The sequence below is a fragment of the Gopherus evgoodei genome, chromosome 2 (assembly GCF_007399415.2).
Source record: "Gopherus evgoodei ecotype Sinaloan lineage chromosome 2, rGopEvg1_v1.p, whole genome shotgun sequence".
NCBI classification, from domain to species: Eukaryota; Metazoa; Chordata; order Testudines; family Testudinidae; genus Gopherus; species Gopherus evgoodei.
Genome location: NC_044323.1, coordinates 272,605,229 through 272,622,570, shown reverse-complemented (window position 1 = coordinate 272,622,570; position 17,342 = coordinate 272,605,229). Strand labels below are relative to the sequence as shown.

The 17,342-nt window shown below is 39.7% G+C and overlaps 1 protein-coding gene across 1 annotated transcript; it reads right to left on the bottom strand.

Annotated features, from left to right (window-relative positions):
- Window positions 1-2,756: 2,756 nt before the first annotated feature.
- On the bottom strand, window positions 2,757-16,767 carry MAL2 (mal, T cell differentiation protein 2). The gene is made up of 4 exons (XM_030553744.1): window positions 16,538-16,767; window positions 13,224-13,394; window positions 5,975-6,124; window positions 2,757-3,741 (listed from the first exon to the last, which is right to left on the bottom strand). Exons 1-4 carry the CDS (start codon window positions 16,667-16,669, stop codon window positions 3,670-3,672), a joined length of 525 nt encoding a protein of 174 aa, XP_030409604.1. The 5' UTR covers window positions 16,670-16,767; the 3' UTR covers window positions 2,757-3,669.
- Window positions 16,768-17,342: the final 575 nt, after the last annotated feature.

Below are 17,342 nucleotides of genomic sequence, written 5' to 3'. Positions count from 1 at the left end.
ATGAAGGACTTAGAACGTGTGGATGCTATAAAAGTGATTTAGGAAAACAACGTGCTACTTTACATTGCAAGTTGTACACTTATTTGCATATTTTAAATTATTATTTTAAACAAAATAGGTTGAGCAGGAAGTGATTTTGGCTGCTTCATCTGATGAATAGGCTTTAACAAAGTCTTAACTTTCTAGAATGTAGTCTCTTTTTCTTCTTTTAGCAATGAAGTACTGTTTCTTACTATACTCTTCTGAGAAAGATCACCCTTAAAAAGTAAATATTTACCATGAGCTACTAAGCAGTGGTATCCAAGATACCCCACAGCCAGCATTCTAGACACAGAAGATAGCTATGGTATCAAAGATAATACATAATTGTAAAAAGCGACAAAGTCCTGTGGCACCTTATAGATTAACAGACGTATTGCAGTATAAGCTCTTGTGGGTGAAAACCCACTTCATCAGATGTTCTGATGAAGTGAGTATTCACCCATGAAATCTTATGCTCCAATATGTCTGTTAGTCTACAAGGTGCTACAGGACTCTGTCGCTTTTTACAGATCCGGACTAACACGGCTACCTCTCTGATACAGATTTGTAACTTCACTTCTTATTAGCAAACATAGTTTCTGGTGTCAGACATATCTTCCTGAATATTTCACTTCAGCTTAAACTCATGTGTCCAAAACTGAGCTCCTTATCTTTCCTTCCATTTTTTCTCTACTGCTCCATTCTCTGAAGAGGCCTGCTTATAGCCCTGAGCTCTAGGGATTGTGTGTGTGTGTGCACGCATGCATTTTTTAAATGTTTGGATACAGACTCCCACATCATGCTGAGGCCTGTTTCAGAACCACCTCTGTAATTCCAGGTGGCGGGCAGGAAATATGCCTCTGTTATTAGCTAAGCAAACCACTCTTGTTTCAAGAGATTAACTTTCCTCTCCAACTCTGTTCTTTGCCTGTCTTTGACTCTTAGAGCAGAAGGGAAGAGATTAGCTATTTCTCACTACACTAAACAGGTTCTAATATCCCACACATTGCGGTGGTGTGAAACCTTTCACTGGTGCACTAAGGAACCTGACTAGCATCTGTCAAGTGTGGTTCTTTCCCACCATCACTATGTATATCTGCACTGTCCTCTCCCCCTACAGTCAGTGTCACCTTTCATACAGTCCAAGTCTTACTGTTTCACAATTTTATTCTCTGTTCCACATTATGCGGTTACAAGTGTTGTGATTTTTGTGCAAGTACCCTCTCAAGAATGCTTATACTTTTACTAAAGCTAGCATCAATTTAATCAGATATCTGAAATTTCTACTCTTTGTACCAATATCCAACTGATGAAAATCTATCAGTAACCACAGTATCAAATACACTGGATTAAAGCATTTAATGCAGCTGAGTGTAAATCACTGTTATATCTTGGGGAGAAATCCCTTTCATCTGTACACTCCAGTGTAAAGTTATTTTATTCAGTATGAAATCCAGTGTTTTGTTTTGTGCCATATTGCATGAGACATAATTTAAAAATCACAATACACATTAGCTGAGAGTAAAGAGTTGAAGATTCAGCCAGTGCAAAGAGGGAGAAAGACTGACATTTTCAGAAAATGAAATGTACCAAATCAACTTATTACAATAGTTCTGAAGAGTTAAATGGCTCAGGGCATTGAGAAGGTGCCATTCATTTCCAGGTCATTGATATAAAATTGGCCCATGCCAGTACTGACTGAAAGTTGTCACTATTGACAGTGATTCAGTTGCACATGTCAAATGAGTTAGGTTCCCAGCAGAGATCCTCATGCATCTTCAGCACCAGCACCATTGTTGGCATGCTGAGACTGCGGCCATGTCTGCATTACAATGGCACTGCTACAGAGCTGAAGCTATAGTGTAGACCAGAGGTAGCCAATTGTTTTTCCATCAAGGTCCAAATTTCTTGGTCAAGGTATAGTCAAGGTCCAGATTCCAGAGAAAATAATAAAAAATAACAATAATGATAATAAGTAAATACAAATATTTTTCAATCTGTTCAAAAGCATCTGGTGATCTGGATTTGGCCCACAGTTCGCCTATGATATAGACACTTCCTACATTGATGGAAGAAGGTTTTCCATCAACGTAGGTAATCCACCTTTCCAAGAGGTGGCACCTAGTTTGTCAGAAGAATTCTTCTTTTGACTTAGCTGCATCCACAGTGGGGGTTAGGTCGACCTAACTATACTCCAGAGGGAATTTACAGCCCTGAGTGATGTAGCTAGATGAATCTAAGTTCTAGGTATAGACCAGGCCTGAGTAGGCAAGAAAGTGTACTATCCTGTCCACTTGCAAGTGGTCTCTACAGAACAAATGCAAGGAGGGTATTGTAAGGAAGCTTACATTGTTGCTTTTCTATTGATGACAAGGGGTCTTCAGTCTCTGAGGCAAAAGTGCCAAATTGTTAGCAAGAACTAAAAAGTTATTACGTTTTTTAAAAAAATATCTGCTAAATAGTGATAATGGGGGAGGGAAGTGATATGGTGTAATACATGTTTGTTAAGTTAAGTTTGGTACATCTATATCTCTACATAACTGGGATATTCAAAGCAAACTTGATCAGACTTCAACATTCCTGCAAAAGCATCTCCCTGGGTGGATCCTTATAGTCCAATGGTGTCCCACTGACTTCAGCAAGACTGCAGTGGCATAAGGATCTGCCCATGCAAAGATTCCTTTGCAAGACTGGGGCTTTAGGATGCAACAAATAAACCACTGCAAAAATTCAGATCAGAGAGAATTCAACATTCTGTAATACTCCATTCAAATGATATTGACTCATACAGTAAACAACAAATGTACCACATGAAGTAAAAACTGCACTTACGGCAAGATGAAACAGTGCAAATACTTTGTTTTAAACCAAAACACACCACAGATATACACAACACAACTGCACTGTTTACATTTTGCAATATAAATAGAATTGACAGAACTAAATCTGTGAATATAGGAAACTACAGACCAATAGTACTAAACAATTTGTATTTACTAAGGAATACAACACAATTATAGAAAAGATCAAATCATCACTGCCAGATATGGCTGTAAAGGATTTCACAAGATTGTACTGGAAGGAAACTAAAATAGTTTTTCTTTGAGTTTTGCTTTAAAAATATTAAGACAATCTCACAAAAGTCAAGCTAGGCCCTCATCCTGCAAGAAGCACTGTGTGGCAGATGCTTGAATCTGTGCAGAGACCCAAGGATTCTGCCTACTTGGAGCGTATTGCAGGAGTGGGGCTTTTAATAATAATTAACCATAGGCATTGCAACTTGTAGCTTTTAGCTGCCTTGCATATAACACATTTGTTTACCTTCCACTTCCTCCCTCCTAATTGTTTAGCACCAAAATTCAGTTTTCTGCTAATGATGCATCTATTTCTCACTAAACTGTATAATACTATATAGATAGTAGAATGCTTCTAATTAGCATACAAGTAAAAAACAATCACAGATTATTTCAATTAAAGTAATTCTAATATGAGCTTATCTGCATTTTTAACATTTTTAAAATAGAGTTTATACATAAAAGCCTTTTGGAATTCTGTTGTAGTTTGAAAGACAAGTGTCATTTAATTTGATCTTATACACAAAATTACACAAACTAAACTAGAATGTTGAACCATTAACCTCTTCAAGTGCTATAGTTTCCATCTTCTTAAAGCAAGGGCTGTGCTACAACCATAACAGATAGTGGTTGCAAAGGCAAAAATCTGCAGAAGAAAACAAGATGAATGACACATGAGATTTCTATTACACCAGTGCTCCCCAACTTTTCCCATAACCACATTTTACAAGGAAGCTTCAGAATTTCCCCCCAGTTAACTCAAAAGCCATAATGAAGATTGGTTGTGAACCCCTGTGACACTATCATGACCCTCAGATCGAGCCTACTGCTATGGCTTTGACAACATTGTGTCAAAAGCATCAAATCCTGACATCACTTTGCTACTTTGTAACTACAGTAGATCTTTTACCTAGGTCTTGGTGCAACCCTCTAAAATACTTATTTTTATATCTTGTAATTAAGTTTCTTCTCATTATTAAGGATGAACACAGTCATTTGGCTTTTATTTGTATTTTTATTTAATTTCATTCATCTCCAAGTTAATGCATCTGCCTCCGGCAAACATAAGCTGAGGCAAAAGCTCCCACTAAAACAATATGGCATCAATATTTATTATTTACTTGCAGAAATAAGGAAATGGGCACAATTATTTTTTTTTTGGTCCTTGAAGATAATCAGCCACTGAAATAAGTTACCCAGGGATGTTGTAAAGTTTCTAGCACTTACAGTCTTTAAATAAGGACTGGATGTCTTTCTGTAAGATGTGCTCTAGCTTAATCACAAGTTATTTCGCTGCAGGGATCATAAGATGAAATCTATGTTTGCGTTCATCCTAGAAGTTATACTAGATGGCTCTATGAATTCATTTGTGAAGAACTAGGGAGGATGGAAACTAGAAAGGGATTTTTTTTTTATTAAATTGAAATACTTTCTGATGTGTTCCAGGTCAGAATGATGGAGGCCTAACTCTTCCTCTCTGTACTTGGAGTCACTTAGATTATTATATCCTACCCATACTACACATGCTTTGAGTGAGATGATGAATGTCTGGAAAACAGATGCTAATAACTGCTGGGATTATTACTTTTTAAAAAAGAATCTACACACATGCTTTAATCAATAATATAAACAGCTAGAAGGTCATTGTCTTGACAGCAGATATTTAGCAGGGCTTTAATTTTTCTGTTTTCTCTATGCTGTCTTTATTTAACACTTTCTTGGTTAATGGCAGCAAAAATGAATGTGTGACAAGATGATAATTATTTTCATACACACTAAGTTTAATTAAGACACTTGGGGAACAGCAGTGAAGGAGCTAGGGGACAGTGCTCTTCTGTTTGGCTTTTCTTCCCCATATCCAATCAGCACTGCGAGGGGCCTAGAGACTGGAGCTTCTTCCCCACCTACAGTCTGGAAGAATCCAATGGGGAGCTTCACAAGAGCCCCCCAACCCACTACAGCTCAGCAGAACTATGAGAAAGGCAGGAATTCTGCATACTAAGTGGAACTTTACATCAGATATCTAGGAGCAGTAATGGCTCCTCATAAGTTTCTGGGTAGAATTCAGGATGCTGACCTATTATACAGACCTGACGGATTTGGGACATGGTTAATCTCTATTCCCATGCCATACTGCCACAGCTAGGATCAGCTGGAGCTGCCTTGTTATAACTGGGAGGATGCTGCTTGCAGAGGACTCTCAGTGAGCTTTCTGGACTTTGAAACTAATTCTTCACATCTAGACCCACTGCAGCCTGCATTTGTCTAGCTGCAAAGCTCATCCATATTTTTATTTTTTTGCCTTTCAGAGAGGATGGGCTATGCACTGGAGCAATTTATTTGTTTTATCTTCATAACAGCTGGTAGATATTTATGTCTAGGTGGGCTGAGCAGTCCTTTCTCATTTCTGCATTGTATATTTTAATTTTTATGATGGACACAGAGGTTTTTAACAAGCTTAAATAAACGTCTATGATCCCATGATCTAAACAAGACACTGTTAGAAGGTGTAAAAACTAAGAACAGTATTTCCAATCCCTTGCGCTAAACCCACTGGCACACATCTATGGAAGAGGCAGCACAATTAATAATTGAGCCCTTATTTCCACCGACTAGTATGACTAACTCTAAATGATCCCTTATAAAGAACATTATTCTGTAGTGAAGTAAATACCTACCACACAGTAACAACTTACTGGGGTGGGGGAGAAATAAAAAATTAAATCATCAATATGTGACTATTCTGTGCTGTGTAAAACACAAAAACAGAGTCCCTTTCCCGAAAAGTTAACATTCTAGTTAGCCATTAGATTAGCTGGGTAGCTAAAAAGGGTTAAAACAGACTTCCATCTCTTGATGTACATCTACAAAATACTTACTGAGGCTGCTATGCTTATGTTATACTCTTGAACACCTAGCAACACAGTGACATTTGATGGAAGTCGATAATTATGCAGAGATGTTGTTGCTGCTTGCAGTAAAAAGGCTCCAAAATAAAAGACAAAAGTAGCTGCATGGAAAAGAAAATCCTGAAAAGAAAGTGAGAGATTTAATGTGTGTTGTAACTGACTGGATATGTGCATTCTTCCTAACTAATCTCTTGAGTTCACTGCAAACAAAAGCAAGCTTAGAGGTGCCACATAGAAGACGCTCAGATCATTCATCTAAAATTAATGGCATCAGAGTGTAGTCATATTACAATGAAACACACCATAGTAAGAAACTTTTTTAATTTTTATATCCTAAAAAAGTATACAAAGTGAAACAACTCAGTTATGTTACTCTGCAATACTATAAAAACAAAACAACAAAACCCACACCTTTAAAATAAATATAGCGTGACCTCTTAAATGATCTAGATCAGCAATTATGTTGCCATGTTTTAAGGCACATTTGCAATAAATGGCTATAATAACCCAGAAACTTTGTTACTAAAAAGAAATAACAACTAGAACCACTATTTCAAAGTAGCATGGTGCATACCATATTTATAGTAAAACACAAAACACATCCTATTACTTATATCTCACACACACACTATTTTGTGCACATTTGTGTATACAAACATTTGCTATTTACATTCATTTAAAGAGGTGTTTTAAGTGTTAGTTTTAATTTCTCTCTCCTGAGTTCTGTACATTTCAACTCCAGGCCCTAAGAGTCTGACATTCCAGGCTGAGGGATACAATAAAGCTTTTAAAACCTCTCTAAAATATTTCTATTTCTATTCTGTAAAACTCATAGTGTACAGAATCAGGGTTGATTTGATTTAAATCACTAGTCAGGAAGACTCGATTTAATCATGGATTTCTACATAAAAGTGCATTCTTGTTGGTTGTTATAACCTTAATACATATTCTTCAAACTCAGAGACAGATGTAGGTTTCATTTTTAGAAGGTACATGCTATATATTTTTAAGTGATTTATTTTGAAAACATTTCAGATTAGTTTTACAGCTATATTAGAAAATGAATGATTGTTTGTTCGGTTATTTCATTTACCAAAGGTAATTGAAGCAGATATTTATGAAGTCACTGGGAGGTGAACTATCTCCAATTCAACAGGTTAAGCACTAATATTTGGAGGATTTTCCTACCATGCTGTATTAGGAGGAGAACATCACCAGACAAACAGTTAAATTGGTTTATTTAACTAAAAACAACAACGTTATGTATTTTGGATTTTTTTCTTCAACAGCAAACATAATATTTTAACAAAACATGCATCTGAAATCTGAATTTACTTAAACATTCAAGTTTTTTAAAATCAGGTTTGTGTTAAAATTGTTTTTAACTAATATAGTTAAATGAAATATTAAAAAAAAATTAAATTGATTATGTCAGCCAGGTCAACATGAGAAACTTAAAATATTGGCTTCTGCAGATAACTCAGTCATCTTCACCTTCGTTTTCCTGTTTTTTCATAATCTGGAAAAGAAAAACAAGCTTTCCTGCTTTTTCAGGTCCCAAACGATTTGGAATGAATTAGTCCAAAGGAAGAAAATATTCTTTCTATGACAGCAGAAGAAGCTACTGCTGTTAAAAGTGAGATTATTACTTCAACTGTCTCTGAATCCAAGTGCTTAAGTGACTTCCACCAGTTCACCGGTACGACTTTCTTTCAAACATCATCAGCAAACATATTTCTTGAATGGTTCACCCTTAGCTCTGAAGTTTATTATAGTTGGCATTATGGAGGGATGATTGCTGGATGTCCATGTCATAGCCAACTGCTCTTCTTCAGCAGTTAAGGTTTGACCCTCATACCAATTATGAGAATATTTGCAAGAAAATGAGCTGGAAATAGTGCTTATCCTGCTCCTTTTTTTAATGCTTGTAATTTACTTTGTCATTGCATATTTCTCTTTCTAAGATCTCACTCAGTTCCTTCCAAATTTCAACAGCATCAGCAATAAAACAGCTATTTCCCTGCATTTTGTTCAAGATTACAGAAACAGACTTCAGGGTACTCAGCATGTGTTCAACATTTCTCTTAAGCCCAATGTTGAGAACTTTGGCTGTGACAGGGCCATTTTTTCACGATTTTGTTCACAAGCGATCATCAGATTAGGCCAGTTCTTGATATAATGCTCAAAACAGTTCCATCGCACATCTTGTGGGAGAGTTAGCTTGGTTCCTCCCACTTTTTTCAGAGCAGCTGCTGCAAAGTGGATGTTACAAAAGTATTTTGCAATTTCAACAACATTAGCCGTTATTTCTGGAACACTGAACTCTTTGGCTAGGAGGTACATCAAATGAGCACTGCAACCATATGTTATTAGCTTGGGAACTCTCTTCACTCTCTTATAAATGATTTCTTCTCATCTTGGATGCATTTGCAGCATTGTCTGTGACCAAGCTGCGTACTAGACATTTGAATTTTTTTTCAGTTTGTTCTAGCTTTTACTGCTACTTCTTGTAAGAATTCTGCTGTGTGCATTTCCTGATGTATCAATTGTTTCTGTAAGGAAGACATTTCCTTCTTCTGTTGTCACATAAGTTCATACAACAGGACCATTGTGCACATTGCTCCACCCATCAAGACTCAGGTTAACAATTTTACCCTCTAGACCTTTTGCACACTGCTCAATTTCTCTTTCATACACTTTATCCAGCAATTTGCCTGCAACATCTGCTCTGTTGGGTGGACTGTATCCTAGTGTTAATGACTGAACCATGTTAATGAAGCATGGGTTCTCAATCATACGGAAAGGACAATTTGTTGCATAAGCAAACCAGGCAATTTTCTCATCAATTACCTCTTTTTGTAATCTGCTGGTTCTTATCACAAACTTAGCTATGGTTGTTTCTGGATGATGGAGATTTTTTTTTTGCTACTGGTGATATCCTGTGGCTATGTGACATACATGATGGGACTGAAACAAGTTATTGGCAGATAACTCTGAAACTATGATGGTGATCTTGAAGGTGGATAGTCTTCAGAATCCTGTATGTTGAGGATGGATTCTCCTAAACAAAGTAAGTCAAATGCAGTTATGTAATTATTATTGCCATACTGCTCATTTACTATTACTCATTGCATTCGCTGACACACAGTATTACTTTAAAGGTGAAATTGTAAAAGGAAGTTCTGCCTATTTCAGCTATTTATTTTTTATCACAACTGCATCTAAAATGATAGTACCATAGAGTAATAACTATATTTTTTGCTCAAACATGAGAATTCACGAATAGTCCAGAAGGAAGACAGCCAGTCCTTAAGAAAGAAGTATGAAATAAAAAAAAGTTTACCAACCTGAAGATCCTGCATGTTCAGACATGTTCCTTTCATCATTTTCAATACAGCTTCCTCCTGAGAAGGAATGCGTCCAATGATGTTGTTTCATTTGAGCAACCAGGCGTTGCATTTCTTTGTTGCACTGTTTGCATTTTGCACGCATGCCTATCTTACCCACAGGTAGAGGAACTTCATTAAAATATTTCCAAACTGGGTCTCTTTTACGGCCTACTATCATTATAGATTTTCCCTTCTAGTGAGAGAATGATATGGTAGATCTCAAATCAATGAAAGCTACACTCGGAAAGACCACAAGGCTTCTGGAATATGTTGCTCAGCTTCACTTTTGTTTCTACTGCCTGTCCCTCCCTTCTCACATTTATCGCCAGACTTCTTCTCCTTGTCAGATCTATTCCGCCCCCAACAATCTTCCATTCATTGAACTTTTTGAAACTTTTCATTTTTAGAGAGCGGTAAGGGACTGACTCTATGTACACAAATTTGCAGAGGGACAATAGGGTTGAGGTCTGTTATTTCTCACCTGTATATATTATTTATTTAAAAATATTTTTGCTGTTAACAAGCATGTTATCGTTGGAGACACAAATCCACAGTTGGAGAACTGCAAAACTAAGCATCTCTGATGGTATCTTCTAGACTGAGCACTGAGTCCCATTGGGTAGATAGAAAGATTAACCTAAATAATCTATGCAGAAGTCCCTGGAACCCCATGAACTATTGGGACCCATTTACAAAACTTTTCTTAAACATTACATGAATATATTGTCTCATACTATAGAATTAGAATTATAATCCCTATTCCAAAATGCCCAAATAAATATTTTAAGGTGCCACCAAACTCCTTTTTGTTTTTGTGGATACAGACTAACACGGCTACCCCAATACTGTTCAGTGAGTATCTTAGTCCTAGCTGTACACAGAAGAGATATTTTAAAAAGAGAACTTGCCATTTCCTCCATCCACATGCCGACCACTAACTTACCTGGCAATAGGTACAGTGAAGATACGTATCAACAGTAAAGTTCTAACCAGGACATGATGCCTGTGATACAAAACCTAACTGTTTACTCTTAGGATTTTTAAATAAAAAAGGATAGTGTCCAATTCTCCACTGCCTTACACCTTGCACAATCACATAAATCTTGTGCAAAATGTGTGTAAAATACCACCAGATCAGAATGGAATGGTAGCTTACATCTAGTTTGTGCAGATGTAAATGACTACACAATATGTAGGGCAGCAGAGAATAAAGTCTATGGTCTTTGTCATATCATCTCATTCAGTATAGAGCAAGGGATCTCAAACTGGGGGTCGGGACCCCTCAGGAGGTTCATAAGGTTATTACATGACATGGGGAGGTTGAGAGCTGTCAGACTCCACCTCAAACCCCGCCATGCCTCCAGCATTTATAATGGTGTTCAATATATTAAAAAGTGTTTTTAATTTATAAAGGGGGGGGGGTCGCACTCAGAGGCTTGCTGTGTGAAAGGGGTCAAACAAAAGTTTGAGAATCACTGGGAGCAACGCAGCTTCCTTACTCATGCTGAGTTAGTGTCTTACTCCCACGAATAATCAGACTAGATTGAATAGGGCTAAGCAGGAAGTAAGGAAGGAAGTAAGGAAGCAGGAAGTAAGCTCGGCGTAAGATTGGTAGAATCTTACCCTAAAAGTGCAACTCATTTGCAGTGGAGTTTTGGAGGTTTAAAATGGTTTTAAAATATTTTTCTTTTAAAATAAAAGATATTGAACTCTTCTTATAATTTTCCATGACAAGCAATAATAATTAAAATAATATGCCTGGACTTTTCCCATTTTTGGCCTTCTCAAACCACTAGCCTTAATTAGCCATTCTGAATTCCATGCCAAATTTTAGTTTCTGAAGCATAAGGAATAATACAAAAATCTTTTTCTTCAAACACTTTCCAATACAAGTGTTAGATCAAACAACAACATGGTATACTATCTTTTTATTTAAAAATAAAAAAAAATAAAAAGTTTATGTAACCAGATTAAAAAACCCTTGTTTTTTCAAAAGTCCTCCACAAAATTTGCCATTTGCAATAGATTTCAGCAATGGAGAAGTCATGGTATCTTGCTGAAAAAATCTAGGTCCAGCATACTACAGGACAAATTTAGGTCCAGCAGGTACTATGCTGAACTGTGGCCAAATGGTAATTATCTTTCGGCCATTAGTGATCTGGACTGGATTTTGAGCCAGTGAACTAGGTATAAAAGGTTCATATCCCATTTCTTTGGCCTATTAATCACGGGGAATTTTTAGCAAACGTCATAGGCATGGCTTTCACAGATGATGTGCACCTATTACTATTTTTCTCACATAAGAGAGGTTCCAGCAGCAGCACTCAGTTTATCACAGAGAGGTGTCAAAATTCCTTATCCTACAGATATAAAAATACCCAACAAGCATTTGATAGGACAAAGTCAATAATGTATAATGCATACTTATAAGGAGAATTATGGGATGAATGTTTGTGTACTACTTCGAACATGCAAAAAACCACTATGGCTCCAGTCCAGCAAAGCACTTAATTATGTGCAGAACTTTTAAGTCTGTGATTGGTTCCACTGAAACCAATGACACTATTCACTTGCTTAAAAGTAATGCACATGCTTTATGTGCTTTCCTGCATATTAACTGATGTGACTGCCACTGAACAACACTAACCACCCTCTGGGGAAACTGCAGGGAATTTCACAACATCCAGCTCACAATCCCTGGATCATGACTTTTATTTTGTGTTTAAAGCATTAAAAAGTCATTAACAAACTTAACTTGATTTGTGGTTTAATTCCATTTAAGAGCTGAAGTTGTACTTTGTTTGTATGTATAGTGAAACACTGGTGCTAAAGTCTGTTTGGACAGAATCCAGACTATCACTGCTAATGGACTCATTACACAAGTTTAATCTTTCAAACCCCAAACTTATGAAGTTCTATGACCTTTGATTCAAGATTCGCGCAGATCTAGGGACTCTCAACGCAGTTACTTGGATATCAAGGGAAGCACAACCATGGAGGTTTATACTGAAACATACAAATCTGGCTAAAAGCAGTATGATTGCCAGTAATAAAAATGAACCACATGGAAAAAAGGTTATTTAATGAAGGTGTTGACAAATTAAGAACAACTGCATTTTAATACCATAAAGATTGTTAGAAGGTCTGATTCTTTGTGTATTTTCTCTGCCTGTTATTGCTCACTCAAAAAGTCTCACAATACTAAAAAATAGAATGACACAGAATTGTATTTGACTACTTTTAGGCTGTTAGAAACTCCCCATTCTGAGCATACACCTCACAAGAACACATTTTTTAGGTAATAGCACAGGAGAACACAAACTATAAGTCATTGAGGGATGCACTTGGTAACTTTCCAATAGTTTTAGATAGGCATATAACTTGCATAAAATGGATCAGATTACTGCTGTTTTATTTTTTATTTTTTTAATATGGAGGCATAGCTTGGGAGGACTACTGGTTTCAGCATGTAAAGCTTCATGGTAACTAGCAGAATCTTGCTATGTGATTGCATAAACACTGAGCACTGCATGCTGGGACCTGTAGTTCCACAGGCTGCACCATCAAATTAAAAGAAAAGGGCAGACAAGAGTCTCTGAAGAACTCTGAACTATATTTGTGCTGCAGGCCATGCTTTGGCCATTCATGATGTGAAAGCCAGGCACCAACACTAGCATAACATTTAAGGACCTGATGCAAAGCTCATCAAAATTAATTAGAATTTCTTCAGTAACTTCAATGGGCTTTGGATCAGACCTTAAGAGTCTTATGAAGAGTAAGATCAATTTGTTTCTTCTCGTAAAATCATGCCCACAAGGGAAAAAACTTACCACCTGGTTCCAGTCCACAGCAATTCTGTGTGTATAACTAAAAAGGAACACGCCCAGGAAGAGGATGGACAAAAAACAAGCAGTCACTGACACAAACATCACCCATCCCTGCAGCAGCGGTAGTGGAACTCTAGTGGTAGCTATCAAAATCCAGACGAGTGCTCCAAACAGCTGTAGAAAAAACCAAAACCATGATGAGAATAAAGGCTTAACGCAGAATCTTGGCCAGCCCCTCCGGACTAAGAACTAACAGTTCATTTATTTTTTTTAAAAAGCTTTCAGGTGCAATTTTTGGCACTGGGGTAAAATATTCAAAAAATCCCCTCTTGAAAAGTGACTTAGCTATTCAAGAGGCAAGGTAATTGAAAGTCAATGGGACATAAGCTTTAAATCATTTTTGAAAATGGGATTTAGGTTCCTAAATCACTTCATTGCTTCTAAAGTTTCACTGAAATCTGATTTTGAAGGAAATATAGGACAAGTGAAAATATTATCAAAATGCATTTATCCTAAAATAGACATAAATAAATCTATATCTGTTGCAACTGGTATGCCAAGGATGTAAATGAGATTGAAATCTAAATCTTATACCCATAGATAGTTTTGTTAGCTCCCAGCAGAAACAGATATGAGATAATTATAAATGTATATACAGGACTTATTGTTTATACCCAATAAAAAAGCAACAAACAAGAGTAAAATATAAAAAACTAGCGGAACTATGGTAGTCTCCTGTGTCATGAAAGTCAGGTAAATGAAGAGACAAAGAGTCCTGTAGCACCTTATAGACTAACAGAAGTACTGGAGCACAAGCTTTCGTGGGTGAATACCCACTTCATCAGATGCATATGGTGGGAATTTCCAGAGGCAGGTATAAATATGCAGGCAAGAATCAGTCTAGAGATAATGAGGTTAGTTCAATCAGGGAGGATGAGGCCCTCTTCTAGCAGTTGAGGTGTCGACACCAAGGGAGGAGAAACTGCTTTTGTAGTTGGCAAGCCATTCACAATCTTTTTTTAATCCTGAGCTGATGGTGTCAAATTTGCAAATGAACTGAAGCTCAGCAGTTTCTCTTTGGAGTCTGGTCCTGAAGTTTTTTTGCTGCAGGATGGCTACCTTTAAATCTGCTATTGCATGTCCAGGGAGGTTGAAGTGTTCTCCTACAGGTTTTTGTACATTGCCATTCCTAATAATTAACAATTAACAATTATTATCTGGACATACAATAGCAGATGTAAAGGTAGGCATCCTGCAGCAAAAAAACTATAAGATCTATATAATTACGAGCAGAATTTAGTCCTACAAAGTTGCAGCACACTGATCTTCTCAATTCATGACTTCAATCAAACACAGATCGCTTAAGAGTGATACTTGCTTCCTGAAATGTGTTCCTTTAAGACAGAAAGCCTTAACTTGATTGAAATAGAACTCATCTATTAACTGCACACTGCTCAAAATTTATAGTTACCATTTCCAATTCAACCTTCTCACAGTATAAAGTTGCAGATAAATTTTTCAGACTGCAAGAACTACAACTTCAAAATAATGCCTGCACAGTTTCTTCTGAATCTAGGACCTCAGACCCAATTTTCAGAAGTTGCCTGCATCTGGAATAAGTAGGTCTCCTTTGGTATAAAATGCAACCATCTGTGGATAAAATGAGGCTGATGATGTAAAAGTGTATTGGCAGCCTGCATTCAGTATTCCCATGGATTAGTATTATCAGCCTTCAAGTTACTGGTATTTTCAAGGGCTTCTCTTCAGGTTTTAGTTGTTGTGAGGAAGCAGATTTTCTCCAACTTTTATAGCACTGGAGGCTCAGAACATTATTCAGAGAACAGACATTTAATAGGTAGTAACAAGCACAATCTTTTCTGCAACATCTCACTGCTGAGACTGGTAGCATGGTTATTAATTTAAACATCCACTGTGCTCATGGGCAGGCCCAATATTAGAGAAACACCAAGAATAACCTGAGAACATCAGCACCTGTTACGTAAGCTGGCAAATCCGTCAAGCAGTTAATTTTTGATCATTGCTGATCTGGGCTCCAGTCCTGCAACTGGATCCTTAGATCAGTGTGGAGGCTATTTTGAAAAAAGTCAGAGCCCCGTGTGGAGGGGAAGGCATGTCTATAGGGATCCATTTGAAAGATTGGGGCCGAGGTAAGAATTCAAATCTGTGACTGTAAGAAAGAAGACATTCTGGGTGAAACCCTGGACTGATTGAAATCAATGGGAGTTTGCCATTAACTTCAATGAGGCCAGCATTTCACCTCTAACCTGTTAGTAATCGTGATGCTGATCCTGCAAACTCTTACCCTTGTCCTAATGCTGAGGTCAGGAGTAGTCCCAATGGGACTGGGCATGCCAGTAAGGTTAAGCTTGCATGCTAGAGTTTGAGAGCTCCTAAAACAAATACACTGTATATTTTTACTTCCTTGGACTTCTGAATCTGATCTAAAGGCACAGAGGATCAAGATTGTCTTGATTAAAATAAAGCAGTGTAAAATATATACACAGTGTTCTGTGGCCGCTGCCCCGTAATTAAAACGGTACAGGAGCCAAGATACAGCTATGAAAAACAAAGATCTGTGTGGGGATCAGGAGAACAAACACCTCTGGCGTTGTATGGTGGACAGGATCCCCCTTCCTGGGGAAGCTGTGAGGTGGGAAAACTGGGGATTAGGCAAAATGGAGGCACCTCACACACATTCATTCCCCCAACTGACTGTCCTTCCCCCCACCCGCCCCTTGCAGAAAGTCCAATGCTCCAGTTCTCCCCGCTCCTCCTTCGGGGAATAGCTCCTGGCAGGAGAATGCAGAGTCTGCTCTTGCTTTCCGGTTTCCTGCTCCAGGAGCAGAACCTCAGGATGCTGCCACCACCTTTCCCACCTACAAAATGGCAGGTTAGCAGCGTGGGGGGCCGGTGGCAGGGCTGCGATGCCGCCTGTTCGCAGCAGCCTGGGCTCCCGCACACGGGGAACGGGCAGGTGCGCACCCCCCCGCCGCCGGTTGTGGCTGCAGGACACTGGCCCTGCTGCTCTGGGAACGTCACGGCGGAGGCCAGGCGCCCCGCGCAACAAGTGCTGGGCGGCGGCGGCGGAAGGATTTGAGGCTATGTTGGGAGAAGGGGATTTGCTGCTGGGGGAGGAAGAACTGGGATTCAAGGCAGGAGCGAGGGGAGGGAAAGGAAAGGGAAGGGGGGAGCGGGGCTAGAGGGGGCGGCACTGGGGGGAGGAGAAGAGGCGAGCGGGGAGCCCGTGTCCAGCAGCAGCATTGCCCTCCCCTTGCAGCCCCGGCCCGGTCACTCACGATCTCCAGGCAGATGAAGGCTCCCGAGTAGGTGCGCAGGATGTCCAAGCCTACGGGCAGCGTGATCCTGGGCGCGGGGAAGTAGGCGGTGGGGTTGGGGGGCGGCGGCATGGAGCCCCCCCTGGCCGACATGCTGCCGCGGAGCGAGCCTGGCCCTGACGTGGCGGCAGGTTATGGGGCGGCTGCGCCCAGAGCAGGTGCAGGAAGCGTGCGTGCAGCACCTAAGCGCTGGGCCAGCCCCTGCGCCGGGCGCCGCCCCGTCCCCAGCCCGGGGGCTGCCGCACGCGCCGCCCGCCCCTGGGAGCGGGAAGCCCGGTTCGCTGCCTGCTCCGTGGGCTTCAGGCAGCGTCAGCCCCCTGCCCCTGCCGGTGAGCCCAGACTCGGCCCCGGGGTGTTCCCAACTCAGGGTCAGGCATCCCTGCCTGCCCCTCACCCCTCTGGCCCTTTTCATCAGGCCCCTGTTCTGCGAGCCCCGGTCCCCTCCTGCCACAATCTGAGCCGCTGGCTGCCTTGCAGCCGGTTCGCTTCCAAACCCTGCTAAGGAAACCGCTATACCCGCTCGTGCACCACACGGGTCACTTCCTCGCACTAGTGTGCCCCTGTGACCTGTCCTGATACCAAGTGGCAAGACTAGCTACCACCTGGGGAGGGGGTGGAACCCCCGGCGGGCCAACCTCTATTGCACCCTGGTCTCACAGATACCGTTGGTGGCTCCTGCATGGAGCCTTGAGCATGGGCATGTACTCTTGTAGCCCCTGGCCCCAGGGTGTTCCTGAGACTGCTGAATTGGAATTAATTTGCAAGA